This window comes from Erythrolamprus reginae, chromosome 11, assembly GCF_031021105.1.
Source record: "Erythrolamprus reginae isolate rEryReg1 chromosome 11, rEryReg1.hap1, whole genome shotgun sequence".
NCBI lineage: Eukaryota > Metazoa > Chordata > Lepidosauria > Squamata > Dipsadidae > Erythrolamprus > Erythrolamprus reginae.
The window spans coordinates 35,154,903-35,175,164 of NC_091960.1; the positions used below are offsets into that span (position 1 = coordinate 35,154,903).

Here is a 20,262-nt window from a genome sequence, read left to right on the forward strand (position 1 = left end):
TCATTGCTTATTTGACCCCTATGACAATCATTAAGTGTCGCACCATATGATTCTTGACAAATGTATGTTTTATTTTATGTCCACTGAGAGCATCTGCACCAAAGACAAATTCCTTGTGTGTCCAATCACAGTTGGCCAATAAAGAATTCTATTCTATTCTATTCTTAGGTCAGTAAGGAGCTCTTTACTCTCTTATCCTTTTCAAGCTCTTTTGTACACCCGTGTCTTCTGAATGGCGCAAAAATTAAACGTCACGAAGAGCCAAGCCAGCCTCCCCTCGGGGAGCTCCGTCACAGTAAAGCGCCATTTTTGTTTCTTCTCCCTTTCACCCAGGCCGGCGGCTTTCCGTACAATTATGTAAAAGGCAAGATGGCGCCGCCCGGGACAGGCAGAGAGAGGAGTACGCATGCGTAGACGCGCGTGCTTTACTGAGGGCCCGGCAGACTGACTTTCGCGCTTTATAGGAGAATCTTTGAGTGGGATTCACACGTGCATCAGTTGAGGGTGACTCCACCGGACGGACAGGTGCGTGGTAGCTGACCCGGAAGCTTTACCCTTTAAGCGGAGACTGGGGGCCCGGGGAGAGGGGGGGGGGGTTGCAGCTACACGCATCTTTCCCCAAAGGAGAAACAAGGCAACGTTTGTATCTGTCCCAGGATAACGACGCCAAGGCGATGATATGTTGCTTGTTTGAAGCAAGGGCCTGGTGGAGTTATACTCCGTGGTGGGATGGAGTCTTAGCCAGGTGGGATTTAAACTTGTAATCAGGAAGGAGCCCACCATGCATCTTGGGTTCATATAGTGGTCTCAAAGCATCAAACTACACTTTGTAAAACATGCCCAAACCATTTCAGAGAAGAATGGGGGGAAAAGGCACGTTTGCCTCATTGAGGTCCCCCTCCCAATATATTTTTGTGTGTTGCATGATTAAAATCTAATTTAATAATAATGCTGTCTGGCTTCACACTACCCAAAAAAGTCAATATATTTTAGCATGCATCCTATATTGTTTTGTACACAAGAACAAGGGGACACAATCTGAAGTTAGTTGGGGGAAAGATCAAAAGCAACGTGAGAAAATATTATTTGATGGAAAGAGTAGTAGATCCTTGGAACAAACTTCCAGCAGACGTGGTTGGTAAATCCACAGTAACTGAATTTAAACATGCCTGGGATAAACATAGATCCGTTGTGAGATAAAATACAGGAAATAGTATAAGGGCAGACTAGATGGACCAGGAGGTCTTTTTCTGCCGTCAGTCTTCTATGTTTCTAAGCCACCCTGAGTCTACGGAGGAGGGCGGCCTGGAAATCCGAATGAATGAATGAATGAATGAATGAATGAATGAATGAATGAATGAATGAATAAACCTCACCACACCTCTGAATCACCTTTTAGGTTGCAACAGGCTGTTGTTTGTCATCTGAAGGCTAAGCTGGTCATTTTTCAAAGGTTTATTGACAAGGGTTGCTTCTTTTCTTCATAAGAAAATGATCTGAGTTTCATCATCTGTCTTCAGATTATATTACACCATAGCAATGTTATTAAATCTGTGATTCTATACCTCATTAAAAAAAACCCATACCTTCTAATTGACTTTGGATTCCTATTTGACCATTAGATAGTAGGAGATGAATGTGCTAAAATCATAAAAGGAGAAAAGCATTCTCAGCTATCTTTTCCTTGGCTAAATCCTTCCTTTTTGTTCGCAAGGACAATATTGAAGCTTTGCTTGTATTTTATTGGCCATCTTTCTCCCTGCTACATTGGCACTATTGCTTGGAAATTTGGGGAGTTAAGATTGTAACAGGACAGAAAAGTATCACAAAGGAGAACCAGGACTAGATTTATAAATAAATGCATATGTTGTTTTCTCTGCTGTTGTAGGGAACTTCATAGAATGGAGGCTCCACCTGTCACTATGATGCCAGTCACTGGCGGTACCATTAACATGATGGAGCACTTGCTTCAAGGTGAGTTATAGGCAAGGATTTGTTTGACTCTTATATCTGATTAATTTTACAGTAAAAAATAGACTAGACTAGACTAGAATTCTTTATTGGCCAAGTATGCTTGGACGCACAAGGAATTTGTCTTTGGTGCAGATGCTCTCAGTGCACATAAATATACATTTGTCATGAGGTACAACACTTAAATGATTGTCATAGGGGTCAAATTAGCAATGAGGAAACTATCAATATTAATAAAAATCTTAAGGCAACAAGTTACAGTCATACAGTCATAAGTGGGAGGAGATGGGAGATAGGAATGATGAGAAAAAACGACTAGTAATAGTAGTGCAGACTTAGTAAATATGTATATTTACTGTGTATTTATATGTTTTATTTAATGTATAATGTCAGTCCCTTAATGTCAGTCCCTTAAAAGAATATAAAATTGTTTTAAGAATTCAAGTACCCTCCTTTCATAACTGCGCTACTAAAAATATAGACAGAACTATTATATAGGCTTTGAGCTGGCAACCCATGGGGCCGTTGGACATGTTGCACATTTAAAAATCCAGGTTGCTCTTCAGTATAAGCTCAGTTGTGAACTATCCTTGACTCTCTGAATACAAATAGCCCTCGACTCACAGCAATTCATTTAGTGACTTTTCGACAATGGCACTGAAAAAAAGGGACTTATGACCCACTTTCCCTCACTTGTGTCCATTGCAGCCGCCCCGAGTCTTCGGAGAGGGGCAGCATGCAAATCTAATAAATTATTATTATTATTATTATTATTATTATTATTATTAATTATTATTATTATTATTATTGCAACATCTTCATTGTTACATGATTTGGATGCTTGAGAAATGGCTCACATTTATGATGGTTGCAGGGTCCCGGTCTCATGTAATTCTCTTTTGTTTTTGTTTTTTTAATTTTTTTTAATTGGTTTATTTACTAAATTAACAACAACAAAAAATACATAAAAGAAAACGTGCCCAACAGCAATAAAAACCCCACCACCATTTAGGGGGTTATATTATTTACAATAAGTTTCAGTTTCTTCCTTAGCTCCGGTTTACATTTCTTTACATACAAAAAGTGATTGGAATTTATTTTTCACATTGTCGTCATAAATTCTACTTAAGATATAATTTTTCACCTTATTCCATCGTGCCATCAGCTTCTCCAATTTATTTTCATCAAAGTTATTTAATCTTATTTCCATAATTTCAAAGTGGATGTGGTCCACCATGTACCAGTACCAATTCTGGATTGTCCATTTATTGCTATCCTTCCATCCTGTTTGAGCGCTGCTGTTTTTATTTCTTTAAATTCTCGTAATTCCCCATATTTATCTAGTGTTGCTAATTCTTTCGAAATTATCCAATTAATGTTTAGCATATTATTTATTTCATTCTGTGCTTCCTTCCATAATTCCCTTTTGTGAACTTTGACCAACAAAGTTAATGGGGAAGCCAGATTCTCTTAACAACTGTGTGATTCATCTAACAACTTCAGGGACTGACTTAATAAATGGGGCAAGAAAAATCATAAAATGGTCAAAAATCACTTAACAAATTTCTCATCTAGTAATATAAATTATGGGCTCAGTTGTGGTTGTAAGTCGAGGACTAACAGTATTTAATTTGACACTCAACAAGTGCTTTATACTAGATCTCATAAGTTTGGAATGTACAAAGTATCATTTGTGATTAGGCTCCCTTGTTAAGAAGAATGCTGGTGAGACCCCATTTGGAATAATACTGTGTCCAGTTCTGGAGACCTCACCTACAAAAAGATATTGACAAAATTGAACGGGTCCAAAGACAGGCTACAAGAATGGTGGAAGGTCTTAAGCATAAAACGTATCAGGAAAGACTTCATGAACTCAATCTGTAGAGTCTGGAGGACAGAAGGAAAAGGGGGGACATGATCGAAACATTTAAATATGTTTAAGGGTTAAATAAGGTCCAGGAGGGAAGTGTTTTTAATAGGAAAGTGAACACAAGAACAAGGGGACACAATCTGAAGTTAGTTGGGGGAAAGATCAAAAGCAACGTAAGAAAATATTATTTTACTGAAAGAGTAGTAGATCCTTGGAACAAACTTCCAGCAGATAAAGAATTTAAACATGCCTGGGATAAACATATATCCATTGTAAGATAAAATACAGGAAATAGTATAAGGGCAGACTAGATGGACCATGAGGTCTTTTTCTGCCGTCAGTCTTCTATGTTTCTATGTTTCTATTTAATTTGCACTCAACAAGTGCTTTATACTAGATCTCATAAGTTTGGAATGTCCAAAGTATCATTTGTGATTTGGCTCCCTTGTTAAGAAGAATCGTCACAACTGTATCTTTTGTGAAGGGTTGTGTCTTTTTCCTACTCAGTACAATTTCTAGAGAGACTCTGTGGTCCTACACAGTTTTTAGAAGATGGCAGGTTGGTGGACAGGAAGACGTTTTGCTCATGTCAGTAAAGACAAGTTAGGAATTCAGTGATTGAGGGGCTGCCACAGAGAGGAGGGGGTCAAGCTACCAGCTGAAGGCCAGATAAGAAATAATGGATGGAAACTGAACAAAGAGAGGTTCAATCTGGAAATAGGGATAAATTTATTGAGAGTGAGAGCTATCAACCAATGGAACAGAAGTTGCCTTCGGAAGTGCACAGCAGCAGTGAAAAAAGCAAATTCCATGCTTGGCATGATTAGGAAGGGAATTTAAAATTTATTTATTTATTTTATTTATTTTTTATTTATTGGATTTGTATGCCGCCCCTCTCCGCAGACTCGGGGCGGCTAACAACAGAATAAAAACAACATGTAAATCCAATACGAAACAGCTAAAAAACCCTTAATTCTAAAACCAAACATACATACAAACAATCATACCATGCATAAATTGTAAAGGCTTAGGGGGAAAGAATATCTCAATTCCCCCATGCCTGACGGCAGAGGTGTAAATAGGTTGGCAAGTGTTGTATTGCCTCTGTACAAATCGATGGTGAGACCACATTTGGAATACTGTGTACAGTTCTGGTAACCGCATCTCAAGAAGGATATAATGGAACTGGAAAAGGTGCAAAAAAGGTCAACAAGTATGATCAAGGAAATGGAGCCCCTCCCTTATGAAACCAGGTTGCAACACCCTGGTCTCTTCAGCCTTGAAAGACGGCGTTTAAGGGGGGACTTGATCGAAGTGTATAAAATCATGCATGGGATAGAAAAGGTGGATAGAGAAAAATTATTTTCTCTATCACACAATACTAGGATGAGGGGCCCCTCCCTAAAGCTCATAGGTAAGGAAGTGAGGACAAATAAAGGGAAATATTTCTTCACCCAGAGGGTCGTTGGTTGATGGAATTCCCTTCCAGAAGAAGTCATGACAGCTTTCAGCCTGGATAGCTTCAAGGCAGGATTAGACAGATTCATGGATGCCAAGTGTAACATAGGTGGTTATTGAAACGGATGTCCATGTGCCGCCTCTATGTTGGTTGAGGCAGGAAGGATTCCCTTGAATACCGTTTGTTGGGGGTCAGGGGAAAGGGGGGGGTTTGCCTTCTCTTTCTGCTCAAGATCCCCATGGACAATTGGTGGGCCACACAGAATGCTGGACTCGCTGGTCTTTGGCCCGATTCTGCATGGCTCTTCTTATGTTCTTAAGTTATGGCAATTTCATCAGGGGAAGTTTTCAAGAAGGGCCTGGACTGCCTCTGTAGAAAAAGGTTGTAGGATCTGTTTGGGCAGGGTGGGGGATTGAACTCGATGACCTACAAGGTCCCCCGCAACTCTGTTAATCTGTCACCTGTAATTCTCCAGGTAGTGTTTTGGATCAAAGCCTGGAGAGTCTTCTTCATCGACTCCGTGGCCTTTGCGACAATATGGAACCCGAGACTTTTGTCGACCACGAGATGGTCTTCCTTCTCAAAGGCCAACAGGCCAGCCCGTTTGTTCTCCGCACACGGCGCTCCTTGGACAAGCCTGGCGCTCCTTGGCACTTGCGGTATCTTGGGCAGCCGGAGATGGGAGACAAAAACCGCCACGCCTTGGTACGGAATTGTGTGGACATTGCCACTTCGGACAACCTGACGGACTTCCTGGTGGAGATGGGCTTCCGCATGGACCACGAGTTTGTGGCCAAGGGGCACGTCTTCCGCAAGGGCCTCATGAAGATTGTGGTGTACAAGATCTTCCGCATCCTGCTCCCGGGAAACACCGAAAACATCGAACCTCTGTCTCTCTCCTACCTGGTGGAGCTGAGCATTGTGGCACCAGCGGGACAAGACATTGTTTCCGATGACATGAGGAGTTTTGCTGAGCAGCTAAAGCCCCTAGTCCACTTGGAGAAAATAGATCCTAAAAGGTTGATGTGAGATGGGTTGCAACGGCAGCGGGATCATTCCTTTTTAACGAAGGTGGGAAGATTTACAAAATGCATTTATGTCTCATACATTTTTCTACAGAAAAATAAATAAAAACGGTTTGGTTGCCTTACCCTAGTCCAGTGTTTCTGTATTATTTTCTGTTAGCCCCCCACCCCCCCGAAGAAGTAAACATTTTGCCCCCCACCCTCCCCTAGCTCTCTGCCGGGACGATTGTTTGCAATATTCAGCACATTTTCGCTGAAAAAATTCAAGCGGCTTATTATTATTTATTATTATTATTATTTATTAGATTTGTATGCCGCCCCTCTCCGTAGACTCGGGGCGGCTTACAGCAATGATAAAAGCAATACTGTATACGGTGTTACCTCGATTTTCACGGGTTCGAACTTCGCGAATAGCCTATACCGCGGTTTTTCAAAAAATATCAATTAAAAAATACTTTGCGGTTTTTTTCTATACCACGTTTTTTCCCGCCGATGACATACATCATCACCAAACTAATAATTTTTGCAAATAAATAACAAAAAAAAAATTATTGTTAATAAATAATTATGTTTATAAATATCAGGATTACTAAGTGTCTTATTCAATGGTGAATACCAGTAATAATGGTGAGTAAATGGTTGCTAAGGGAATGGGAAATAGTAATTTAGGGGTTTAAAGTGTTAAGGGAAGGCTTGTGATACTGTCCATAGCCAAAAATGGTGTATTTACTTCCGCATCGCTACTTTGCGGAAATTCGACTTTCGCGGGCGGTCTCGGAACGCATCCCCCGCGGAAATCGAGGGAACACTGTATAATGACAAATCTAATAGTTAGAATCTAAAATAACAATAATACATTTAAAAAGTCTAAAAAACAAGAAACCCCAATATATGAAAACATACATACAGTCATATCATACACAACAAAAAGGGCCAGCGTGATTGAGGTGTAATGTGTTTAAGTGACACCTTAATTTACAGTGGTACCTCTACCTAAGAACTCCTCTACTTAAGAACGTTCCTAGATAAGAACCAGGTGCTCAAGATTTTTTTGCCTCTACTTAAGAACCCGAGCCCGGAAAAAGTTCCCAGGAAATTTGAGAGCGGCACAAAGGCCTGGTCAGTTTCCTGCCATTTGCCCTTTAATCCCAGCTATCTCAGGCTTTTCTGGGCTGCCAGAGGAGCCTTTCGGTGGCGCTTAAGGAAGCTTTAGCAGTCCAGAGAGAACGGAGTGTTTTCCTTTCTCTGGGCGCTTGGAGAGGAAATAAACCACTTCGTTGTGGTGAGTCCCTTGCGCTGCCTCCCATATATCCGGCACGAGGTTGCCTCCCAGAGCGTCTGGGCGCGGAAAGGCAAAAGGGGGCGCTCACCTCACCTTCTTCCTTCGGCAGCGACTGTCCTCCTCCTCTTCTTCTTCCTCCTCCTCCCATCCAAATTCCGAGCTTTTATTTCTTTCCTAATGGATTTGCACACATTATTTGCTTTTACATTGATTCCTATGGGAAAAAATTCCAGGGGAAGAGCCTTCTCTGTGGCAGCCCCGACTCTCTGGAACCAATTCCCCCCAGATATCAGAGTTGCCCCCACCCTCCTTGCCTTTCGCAGACTCCTTAAAACCCACCTCTGTCGTCAGGCATGGGGGAATTGAAATTTCCCTTCCCCCTAGGCTTATAGAATTTATACATGGTATGATTGGTTCTTTAAATTGGGGTTTTTAAGATTATTTTTAATATTAGATTTGTTTACATTGTCTTTTTTATTGTTGTTAGCCACCTCGAGTCTTCAGAGAAGGGCGGCATACAAATCTGATGATAGATAGATAGATAGATAGATAGATAGATAGATAGATAGATAGATAGATAGATAAGATAGATTAGATAGATAGATAGATGGATGGATGGATGGATGGATGGATGGATGGATGGATGGATAGATAGATAGATAGATAGATAGATAGATAGATAGATAGATAGATAGATAGATAGATAGATAGATAGGCTGCCAGAAAAGCTGCTCAGAATTGTTGGATCTGAGATGGGTTGCAAATAAATTTCATAATAAATAAAAAGAATTGCTCAACTAACGGGCTAAAGTGGACAACTGGCCCATGGTTTTGGCCCTTGCTTTCTGAAAAAGAGATTTTCACGACTGTTTTCCTGGCATCGATAATAAGCACAAATTGAAGTACGTGGTGAAAATTTAGCTGCTGCTTCAGTCATCGCGAATCGGTAACCTTTTCGAATTGGAATTAATCCTCTTGTGTGTCAGTAATAATTAACTTGGCCTTCCTCCTGATTGATGCAATACAATATCACACCACCTGGTCAGTAGGGGACAGAGACAAGTGGGGCGAGGTGAACGTTGCTCCAGGAAAAATCTCAGTGTGTGATTGATGCTCGCCTGGTGCTCATCACCTCAAGGCTCGACTACTGTAACGCTCTCTACATGGGGCTACCTTTGAAAAGTGTTTGGAAACTTCAGATCGTGCAGAATGCAGCTGCGAGAGCAATCATGGGCTTCCCTAAATATGCCCATGTCACACCAACACTCCTCAGTCTGCATTGGTTGCCGATCAGTTTCCGGTCACAATTCAAAGTGTTGGTTATGACCTATAAAGCCCTTCATGGCACCGGATCAGAATATCTCCGGGACCGCCTTCTGCTGCACAAATCCCAGCGACCAATTAGGTCCCACAGAGTTGGCCTTCTCCGGGTCCTGTCAACTAAACAATGTCGTTTGGCGGGACCCAGGGGAAGAGCCTTCTCTGTGGCGGCCCCAGCCCTCTGGAACTAACTCCCCCCAGAGATTAGAATAGCCCCCACCCTTCTTGCCTTTCGCAAGCTGCTTAAAACCCACCTCTGTCGTCAGGCATGGGGGAACTGAGATATTCTTTCCCCCTCGGCTTCCACAATTTATGTATGGTATGTTCGTATGTATGATTGGTTTTAAAATAAGGGATTTTAGCTTCTTTAGTATTGGATTGTCGCATGTTGTTTTTACCACTGTTGTTAGCCGCCCCGAATCTACGGAGAGGGGCGGCATACAAATCTAATAAAATGAAAATGAAATTAAATGAAATTACACCAGAGTAATCATGGAAAAGATGTCAGATAGCTAAATCAAGTAGCAAGAAAATGAGATGCCAAAACCTTCTCAAAGAAGTGAAAATTTCGCACCTCCCCCCAATTCTCCGATCTGGGCCCCAATGGAATTTTAGTCTTAATATTTATTATTTTACTAACCATATTTTTCGGAGTACAGTGGTACCTCTACCTAAGAACGCCTCTACTTAAGAACTTTTCTCGATAAGAACTGGATGCTCAAGATGTTTTGCCTCTTCTTAAGAACCATTTTCTACTTAAGAACCCGAGCCCGGAAAAATTTCCCAGGAAATTTGAGAGCGGCACGAAGGCCCGGCCAGTTTCCTGCCATTCCCCCTTTAATCCCGTCCATCTCGGGCTTTTCTGGGCTGCCAGAGGAGCCTTTCGGTGGCGCTTAAGGAGGCTTTGACAGTCCAGAGCAAACGGAGCATTTTCCTTTCTCTGGGCGCTTGGAGAGGGAATCAACCACTTTGCTGTGATGACTCCCTTGGCTGACTCCCATACACCTGGCGTGAGGTTCCTTCCTAGAGCATCTGGGCGCGGAAAGGCAAAAGGGGGCGCTCACCTCCCTTTCTTCCTTCGTCAGCAACTGTCCTCCTCCTCTTCTTCCTCCTCCTCCTCCCACCCAAATTCCGAGCTTTTATTTCTTTCCTAATGGGTTTGCACGCATTCTTTGCTTCTACTTAAGAACGTTTCAACTTAAGAACCTGGTCACGGAACAAATTAAGTTCTTAAGTAGAGGTCCCACTGTATAAGATGCACCTTGTTCCTCCCAAAAAGAGGCTGATAATTTGGGTGCGTCTTATAGGGGTGTTTTCTTTCCCCCCAGCGCTAACTAGCAGCTAACTATGTTCCCAGCTCTTACTGGCTTGCAAGCTCTTTCATGGTTACTCTGTTAGAAGTTTTTTAAAAGCCCTAACTAGGGGATAAAATAATGGGCCTAGTAGGCTCGTGTTTCACCCTCCACAGGCTCCAAAGGCTTCCCTGGAGCCAGGGGGAAGGATAAACAAGCCCTTCCCCATCCCTTCGGAGGCTCTCTGAAAGCTAAAAACGCCCTCCCAGAGCCTCTGCGCAGAGCCAAAAATCAGCTGGCCGGCACACACATGCACATTGAAGATGAGCTAGGGCAAGGGCTCGCATGCCAGCAGATATGGCTCCATGTGCCAACTGTGGCACCCATGCCATAGGTTCGCCATCACTTTGAGCCACGGCACATTTTTTACATTTAGTTTAATCAGATTTAGTTTAATTAGATTTGTATGCCGCCCCTCTCCGCAGACTCGGGGCGGCTCACAAAATCCTAGGGCATATCACATTTACAAAATCCTAGGGCATATCACCAACCAAAATGACACAAAATGACACCCTAAGACACTCACTTTTCTTTTTCCATCCGTCTCCTCCCCTCTCTTTTGTTTCTCTTTCCTCTCATTCTGTCTCAATCATTTTCTCATTTCTCTTTTTTTCCTCCCCTTTTTGCTCATATCTCTCTCTCTCTCTCTCCCCCTTCCTCTCCCTTTCTCTCTTTCTCTCTCTCTCTCTCTCTTTCTTTCTTTCTCTCTTTTCTCTCTCTCTCTCTTGCTTTCTCTCTCTCTCTCTTTCTTTCTCTTTCTCTTGCTTACTTTCTCTCTCTCTCTCTCAGCAAAAATTTGTGAGACCGAAACCTGAGCTTCCTTCTTCACGACACACCTGACCATGTCTCGCGGCACACTAGTGTGCCATGGCACACTGGTTGAAAAACACTGGTCTAGGGGATATGTATGGATAGAAAGATACGCCTCTCTCTGGCATCGCTCCGTGCCCCTCCTGGCGGGGCAGCCCCCACTATTTGAGAAGGATTGGTGTATACCAATCCCTGATTGAGAGCCGTCAGTTCTTATCCTTTTTCCTTTATTGACTGTATTTTGTTACGGGACCCGTGGAACATTAAGTGGTGTTGATGGAGCTCAAGCAGTTGCGTAGACATGCTTTGAGGGATACATCACTCCTGCTTTATTTGAGGTGAGCCCGCTATGCCGCATGGCAGCGCAAACAGGAACAGAATGTAACCTAGCCTGGAGCATTCTTTGTTCCTCTGCGGAGAATTCGGCTCTTCTTTTGTTATGTAATTGACACAACACTCACCCTCCTAAACCACATCTCACAAAGTAATTGTGCCACTAAATATCTTCCATGGTATAGTTGCAAATCATAAAGATGCGTCTAATGATAACTTCATGTCGTGGGTAGCATGCATTTAATCACGCCCCTGGTATTTTTATTCTCTAACACCGATCCGGTGTTACCAGAATGTTTTTTTCCAAGATTCTTAAAACAACAAACACCTATTGCAGTGACGGCAAAGCTATGGCACAGATGCCACAAATGGCACACGGAGCCATATCTGCTGGCACGCGAACTATTCATTCATTCATTCATTCATTCATTCATTCATTCATTCATTCATTCATTGGATTTGTATGCCGCCCCTCTCCGGAGACTCGGGGCGGCTAACAGCGACAATAAAACACTGTAGAATAGTAATTTGGTATTAGAAATGATTAAAAATCCATTAATATAGAAACCAAACATACATACAGACATACCATGCATAGAATTGTAAAGGCCTAGGGGGAAAGAGCATCTCAATTCCCCCATGCCTGGCGGCAGAGGTGGGTTTTAAGTTGTTTACAAAAGGCAAGGAGGGTGGGGGCAGTTCTAATATCTGGGGGGAGTTGGTTCCAGTGGGCCAGGGCCGCCACAGAGAAGGCTCTTCCCCTGGGTCCCGCCAGGTGACATTGCTTAGTTGACGGGACCCGGAGAAGATCCACTCTGTGGGACCTAACTGGTCGCTGGGATTCATTGCCCTAGCTCAGCTCCAAAGTGTATGTGTGCTGGCCAGCTAATTTTTGGCTTGCACAGAGGCTCTGGGAGGGTATTTTTGGCTTCCAGAGAGCCTCTAGGGGGATGGGAGAGGGTGTTTTTACCCTCCCCTGGCTCCAGGGAAGCATTTGGAGCCTGGGGAGGGCAAAACACGAGCCTACTAGGGCCATCAGGATTTGGGAACAGGCCGTTTCTGGCCTCCAGGGAGCCTCTGGCGGGCGGGTGAAGCTGTTTTTGACCTCCCCAGGCATTGAATTATGGTTTTGGGTACTCGCACACTCTTTCAACACCCGAGGAAAAAAACGTCTCCATGTTTAAATGTTTCGATCAGGAAAAGGGGGGACATGATCGAAACATTTAAATATGTCAAAGGGTTAAATAAGGTCCAGGAGGGAAGTGTTTTTAATAGGAAAGTGAACACAAGAACAAGGGGACACAATCTGAAGTTAGTTGGGGGAAAGATCAAAAGCAACATGAGAAAATATTATTTGACTGAAAGAGTAGTAGATCCTTGGAACAAACTTCCAGCAGACGTGGTTGGTAAATCCACAGTCAAACATGCCTGGGATAAACATAGATCCATCCTAAGATAAAATACAAAAAATATATATAAGGGCAGACTAGATGGACCATGAGGTCTTTTTCTGCTGTCAGTCTTCTATGTTTCCATGTTTCTATCACTGAAAGAGGCGATCATAGAAATTAAAAAATTAAAAAATTGCAGGATTGTGAATGCAAGTCTAAGTATGATAGATTAGATTCAATTAGATTATTATTAGGAGTTGGAAGGTGTTGTTTGTAGTCCACGACTGGGTCAGTTAGCCACAGTTTCTGAGGAGGATAAATGGGTCCATCTTGGTACCAGCGCTCGACAGCTGAGTCAGAGAGAGAGTGAGGGAGAATTGGTACCTGGGGAACCTCCAGAGACTGTAGAAACCCCAATGATGGTAATCTCTGACTCAGAGGAGAAGGGGGACATTGGGGACCAGGAGCCCCTATTAGATGCCAGGGTCACGAAGCAGACAGGAATATCTTTATGGGCAAAGTTCTAAAAGGTTTGCCATCACGGGTATAGAATTTCTTTGCCTAAATAGGAGGTTGAGCTAGAGCTCCACGGTCACTTCCAACTCTTCAATTAATTCTAATTCTATTCCTATTCCTATCACAATAAGAAAATATAAGAACTGCAGAAAAAACCATGGCTGCCAACCTGCCTCTTCCATTGAGGACCTGTATACTGCACGAGTCAAAAAGAGGGTGGGGAAAATATTTTCTGACCCCTCACATCCTGGACACAAACTGTTTCTGCTCCTACCCTCAAAATGTTGCTACAGAGCACTGCACATCAAGACAACTAGACACAAGGACAGTTTTTCCCCGAACGCCATCACTCTGCTAAACAAATAACTCCCTCAACACTGTCAGACTTTTTACTAAGTCTGCACTTCTATTTCTACTAGTTTTTTCTCATCATTCCTATCATCCTTTTCCTCCCACTTAGGACTGTGTGACTGTAACTTGTTGCTTGTATCCTAAGATTTTTTATTAATATTGATTGTTTCTTCATTGCTTATTTGACCCCTATGACAATCATTAAGTGTTGTACCACATGATTCTTGACAAATGCATTTATTTATTCATTCATTTATTTATTAGATTTGTATGCTGCCCCTCTCCGTAGACTCGGGGCGGCTCACAACAATAGTAAAAAATATATAAGAAATCTAATAATTTAAAAGAAACACTAAAAGCCCCATTATTAAAAGCAAACATACACACAAGCATACCATACATAAACTATAGGCCTGGGGGAGATGTTTCAGTTCCCCCATGCCTGATGGCAAAGGTGGGTTTTAAGGAGTTTACGAAAGGCGAGGAGGGTGGGGGCAGTTCTAATCTCTGGGGGGAGCTGGGTCCAGAGGGTCGGGGCCGCCACAGAGAAGGCTCTTCCCCTGGGTCCCACCAAACGGCATTGTTTAGTTGACGGGACCCGGAGAAGGCCAACTCTGTGGGACCTAATCGGTCGCTGGGATTCGTGCGGCAGAAGGCGGTCCCGGAGATATTCTGGCCCGATGCCATGAAGGGCTTTGTAGGTCATAACCAACACTTTTCCTTTTATGTACACTGAGAGCATCTGCACCAAGACAATTTCCTTGTGTGTCCAATCACACTTGGCCAATAAAGAATTCTATTCTATTGTATTCTATTCTTATTCTATTCCATTCCATTCCATTCTCTTCTCTAATGAAGCAGTAGTGCTATGAGAAAAAAAGGTTGAACCGATGTAGATTTCTGATAACTATAGGCGCTCTTACGTTTATTTGCCACTAATATGGAAGTGGTTATCTTTCTGGGAAGTTTTTGATCTTCACAATCTACAAGATAAAGTCTACTCTGAGTCAAATCGGATTTTTCGTGACCTCATGGGTGTCATCATTTTTCTTAGCAAAAATAAGGAAAGGCTTGGTCATTTCCTTCTGGAGTCCTGTCTGGACTTCCCAATCGAGCTACGGGCCTGGGATTTGTATTTTGTATTTGTATTTATTAGATTTGTATGCCGCCCCTCTCCGAAGACTCGGGGTGGCTAACAACAATAAAAAAGACACCGTGAGCAAATCTAATATTAAAAATAATCTAAAAACCCCCAATTTAAATAACCACTCATACATACAAGCATACCATGTATAAATTCTATAAGCCTAGGGGGGAAGGGAAAATCTCAATTCCCCCATGGCTGACGACAGAGGTGGGTTTTAAGGAGCTTGCGAAAGGCAAGGAGGGTGGGGGCAATTCTGATATCTGAGGGGAGCTGGTTCCAGAGGGTCAGGGCCGCCACAGAGAAGGCTCTTCTCCTGGGTCCCGCTAAATGACATTGTTTAGTTGTCGGGACCCAGAGAAGGCCAACTCTGTGGGACCTAACTGGTCGCTGGGATTGCAAATGGCAGGAGAACCCAAAGACATTTTGAAGAATGTGTGACTACACACACCACAAAACCGATACAGCAGCAGGGAAGCTGATCTGACTCACCTGAGCCAGTTGTCACCCCATGTGTAAAAACAAACTAATGTCAATCCTACAGTACAATTGAAACACAAATGCACAAGAATAGCAAGTGCCAATACCAAATGTGTCATTGTTTTTGAATTCTACTCGGGTAAATTACACAATACTTGCGTGTTTTGGCTGCTGTTTGGGCACAAAACAAGTAACAGTCATCACAAGTCAATCCAGGATATGTTGATGCAGGAGAATTATAAACAGTGATATCAGAAACCTCGCCATCTAGGAAGGCTTCATAAATCTGTGATGGGAAAACTTATGAGTTTTCATAAGTTGAAAAAATAAAATAAACAGTAGCAAAAACCCAATAGAAATTTTAATGAATGTCTATTTTTGATATTTAACCTGATTGTGATGTGTAAATTCCTAAAACAGAAATTTAACTCTGATCAAGTTCACACATTGTTTTTATTATTTATATTTTGATTTGGCTTCATGTGTAGTAAGAACTTGGCTACTATAGTTTATAAATCATGATTTACGACTCAGGACAGTGATGGTGAACCTTTTTGGTGTTGCATGCTGAAAGTCCAAGCATGCCCACAGAGGCTTCTCCCCGCCTTTTCTGGCCCTGTTTCCTCCCAGGAGATTCCTAGAGAGGCCCCACAGAGGCTTCTCCCCGCCTTTTCTGGCCCTGTTTCCTCCCAGGAGATTCCTAGAGAGGCCCCACGGAGGCTTTTCCCCACCTTTTCCGGCCCTGTTTCCTCCCAGGAGATTCCTAGAGAGGCCCCACGGAGGCTTCTCCCCGCCTTTTCCGGCCCTGTTTCCTCCCAGGAGATTCCTAGAGAGGCCCCACGGAGGCTTCTCCCTGCCTTTTCTGGCCCTGTTTCCTCTCAGGAGATTCCTAGAGAGGCCCCATGGAGGCTTCTCCCTGCCTTTTCCAGCCCTGTTTCCTCCCAGGAGATTCCTAGAGAGGCCCCACGGAGGCTTCTCCCTGCCTTTTCCGGCCCTGTTTCCTCCCAGGAGATTCCTAGAGAGGCCCCACGGAGGCTTTCCCCTGCCTTTTCCAGCCCTGTTTCCTCCCAGGAGATTCCTAGAGAGGCCCCACGGAAGCTTTCCCCTGCCTTTTCCGGCCCTGTTTCCTCCCAGGAGATTCCTAGAGAGGCCCCACGGAGGCTTCTCCTGCCTTTTCCGGCCCTGTTTCCTCCCAGGAGATTCCTAGAGAGGCCCCATGGAGGCTTCTCCCTGCCTTTTCCGGCCCTGTTTCCTCCCAGGAGATTCCTAGAGAGGCCCCATGGAGGCTTCACCCTGCCTTTTCCGGCCCTGTTTCCTCCCAGGAGATTCCTAGAGAGGGCCCATGGAGGCTTCTCCCTGCCTCTTCCAGCCCTGTTTCCTCCCAGGAGATTCCTAGAGAGGCCCCACGGAGGCTTCTCCCTGCCTTTTCCGGCCCTGTTTCCCCCCAGGAGATTCCTAGAGAGGCCCCACGGAGGCTTTTCCCTGCCTTTTCCGGCCCTGTTTCCTCCCAGGAGATTCCTAGAGAGGCCCCATGGAGGCTTCTCCCGCCTTTTCCGGCACTGTTTCCTCCCAGGAGATTCCTAGAGAGGCCCCACGGAGGCTTCTCCCACCTTTTCCGGTCCTGTTTCCTCCAAATAAATAAAATAAAAAATAAGTAAATTCCTGCAGCCCTTCTTCATATATTTTATCCTCCAGTCTAGTGTTTTGAATAATCTTTCTTGCTTTTTTCCCCCTGTACTCTTTCTCGATGTTTCTCATCATCTTTTCTATATTGTTGCTACCAAAACTGGATGCGGTATTCCAAGTGTGGCCTTACCAAGGCAGAATGCAGCTGCGAGAGCAGTCATGGGCTTACCTAGGTATGCCCATGTTTCTCCATCACTCCGCAGTCTGCATTGGCTGCCGATCAATTTCCGGTCACAATTCAAAGTGTTGGTTATGACCTTTAAAGCCCTTCATGGCACTGGACCAGAATATCTCCGAGACCGCCTACTGCCGCACGAATCCCAGCGACCGATTAGGTCCCACAGAGTTGGCCTTCTCCGGGTCCCGTCAACTAAACAATGTCGGTTGGCGGGCCCCAGGGGAAGAGCCTTCTCTGTGGCGGCACCGGCCCTTTGGAACCAACTCCCCCCGGAGATTAGGATTGCCCCTACTCTTCCTGCCTTCCGTAAACTCCTTAAAACCCACCTTTGTCGTCAGGCATGGGGGAATTGAATCATCTCCCCCTGGGCATGTTTAATTTATATATGGTATGCGTGTGTGTATGTCTGTTAGTATATGGGGTCTTTTAAATCTTTAAACATTTTAAAAACTGTTGGATTATTTATGATTTGTTGTTACATGTTGTGAGCCGCCCCGAGTCTTCGGAGAGGGGCGGCATACAAATCGAATAAATAATAATAATAATAATAATAATAATAATAATAATAATAATAATAATAATTAGAAAGTGGCACTAACACTTCACGTGATCTTGACTCTATCCCTCGGTTAGCCTAAGATTGCACTGGCATTTTTTTCCCTACTTCACATTCTAGCCAAGATTCTTAGGACTCCCAGATCGTGTCTGAATATTAACCAGACTGGATGGTACTTAGCTTCTGAGTCCATACAGGTTCAGCCAGATGCCACCATTTGCCAAAGATGAGATGTGAAAAAAGAAACAGCCATGGCTAGGGAGTCAGAGTTCAAAAGAGGACATTTTCCTGTCATTCTGCAAGCATGCAGAATCTGCGATCATCCGGATGTTGATCCCAGCAGCTTCTGTTAACCTGGCCAAAGGTGACGAGTGTTGGAAACCGAACTGAGCAATGAGAGGACATACAGGCGGTGGACAAAAAAATGGAAACACCTTGCAGCTCTTCCGTGGAATCCAGATTTGTGAAGCTCCCTTCGAAGAGTTTTTGTGGAAACTGGGTTCCGGACATGTCCATTGAGCTCTGCAGTGATTTTAGGAGCTGCGGTCTTGCGATCCGCTCTAACAATTCGCTTTAGAGTCCGAGCGGTCTCTCTCAGACAACTTCGACTGTCGACCAGACCTGTGCTTGGCTGAGGACGTTTTCCCTTCTCTTTCCAAAGCTGTCATTACCTTTGAGACATGACCTCTTGAAACGCCAAACATTCGGGCACTTTCTGTTACACTAGCGCCTGCCATTCGAGCACCAACAATTTGGCCTCTTTGAAAGTCTGAGAGGTCTGCCATTTCTAGAAGGTTATAACCAATTTCCTTAAATTTCTGTTAAAAAAAAAAGGTAGTTTAAAACGACATACCAAATAACAGAATTAAAAAAACAACATTAAAATACGTCGTTTTGATTGATTTGAATATGTTCAAACATTATGATGCCGAAAAGTCAAGTGTTTCCATTTTTGTCCACTCCCTGTAATTGAAAAAATCACATTGTGTGCAGAAATGGATAGTTTAAAGAAATAAATAAATAATATAGATGTACATATATACATTAACTGTTGGAGTAGATTTTATCACTGGATGGAAAAAAGGGAAAAAAAAGTAAAACCAGAGAATTAGTAAATATTAGATAATATGGGAAGTAAATGTCAGGGAATCGGTCACAAAAGGAAAACCAAAAGACATAAGATCTTTGCTAAAACTCGATGTACATATGTAAATATAATTTATGTAATAGTAAATATACATCATTAGATTTGTACTACAGGTGCGTCACAAAAATGTTCAACCTTTATTTTAATGTTTTCTATTTCTTTTCTGTGTGATTTTGATTGTTTGTGTTTTGTGTGTTTAAATAAAGCTTACTTTTATTTTTTAAAAAGTGGTCAAAGTTCCTTTTTCAGTGCTGTTGTAAGTATGAACGGTCATTAAATGAATGTAAGTCGAGGGCTACCTGTAGGGTGCTGTTTCTTTAGTAGTGGGGACAAACAACACATTTTCAATTATCTGGAAATCAGAGGAATCTATTACTATCTCAAGGTAGCCCTGAATTAAAGTGACTGTATACTTCTGTATATTTGATTCTATGACACTGGAGCATATTAAGACTTCCTAGTTCAAGACTGCCACCTTCTGGATATTTGCGGTACTCCTTGCAGCATTTCGTTAGACGGACAAGGTACTAATTAGGAATACCGTAATCAAAGGCATGTGCATTTAAATGAGCCGTGGTGGTGCAGCGGTTAGAATGCAATACCGCAGGGCTAACTCACTGCTCCTGGAATTCGATTCTGAGCAACTCAAGGTTGATTCAGCCTTCCATTTTTTTTAAAAAATAAACATTTTTATTTTTCTCCCCAATTTCCATATATAGTGGTACCTCTACTTACGAACTGAATTTGTTCCATGACCAGGTTCTTAAGTAGAAAAGTTTGTAAGAAGAAGCATTTACCCCCCTATGAATCAATGTAGAAGCAAATAATGCATGTGATTGGGGAAACCACAGGGAGGGTGGAGGCCCTGTTTCCTCCCAGGAGATTCCTAGAGAGGCCCCACGGAGGCTTCTCCCGGCCTTTTCCGGCCCTGTTTCCTCCCAGGAGATTCCTAGAGAGGCCCCATGGAGGCTTCTCCCGGCCTTTTCCGGCCCTGTTTCCTCCCAGGAGATTCCTAGAGAGGCCCCACGGAGGCTCCTATCTGCCTTTTCCGGCCCTGTTTCCTCCCAGGAGATTCCTAGAGAGTCCCCACGGAGGCTTCTATCTGCATTTTCCGGCCCTGTTTCCTCCCCAGGAGATTCCTAGAGAGGCCCCACGGAGGCTTCTATCCGCCTTTTCCGGCCCTATTTCCTCCCAGGAGATTCCTAGAGAGGCCCCACGGAGGCTTCTATCTGCCTTTTCCGGCCCTGTTTCCTTCCAGGAGATTCCTAGAGAAGCCCCATGGAGGCTTCTCCCCTGCCTTTTACGGTTAAAGTTTCGGAGGCTCAGGTTTGTAAGTAGAAAACGGTTCTTGAGAAGAGGCAAAAAAATCTTGAACACCGGGTTCTTATCTA

At 43.4% G+C, this 20,262-nt stretch overlaps 1 protein-coding gene across 2 annotated transcripts; it reads left to right on the plus strand.

The window, feature by feature from the left end:
• The first annotated feature begins 334 nt into the window (after window positions 1-334).
• MED18 (mediator complex subunit 18) lies at window positions 335-6,455 on the plus strand. 2 transcript variants are annotated; one of them, XM_070764445.1, is made up of 3 exons: window positions 335-525; window positions 1,889-1,974; window positions 5,776-6,455. In XM_070764445.1, the coding sequence occupies exons 2-3, from the start codon at window positions 1,902-1,904 to the stop codon at window positions 6,327-6,329; spliced, it is 627 nt and encodes a 208-aa protein (XP_070620546.1). In that variant the 5' UTR covers window positions 335-525; window positions 1,889-1,901; the 3' UTR covers window positions 6,330-6,455. The 2 variants fall into 2 exon arrangements, with proteins under 2 accessions (XP_070620546.1, XP_070620545.1); XM_070764444.1 differs by lacking the exon at window positions 335-525 and adding an exon at window positions 630-745.
• The last annotated feature ends 13,807 nt before the right edge of the window (window positions 6,456-20,262 follow it).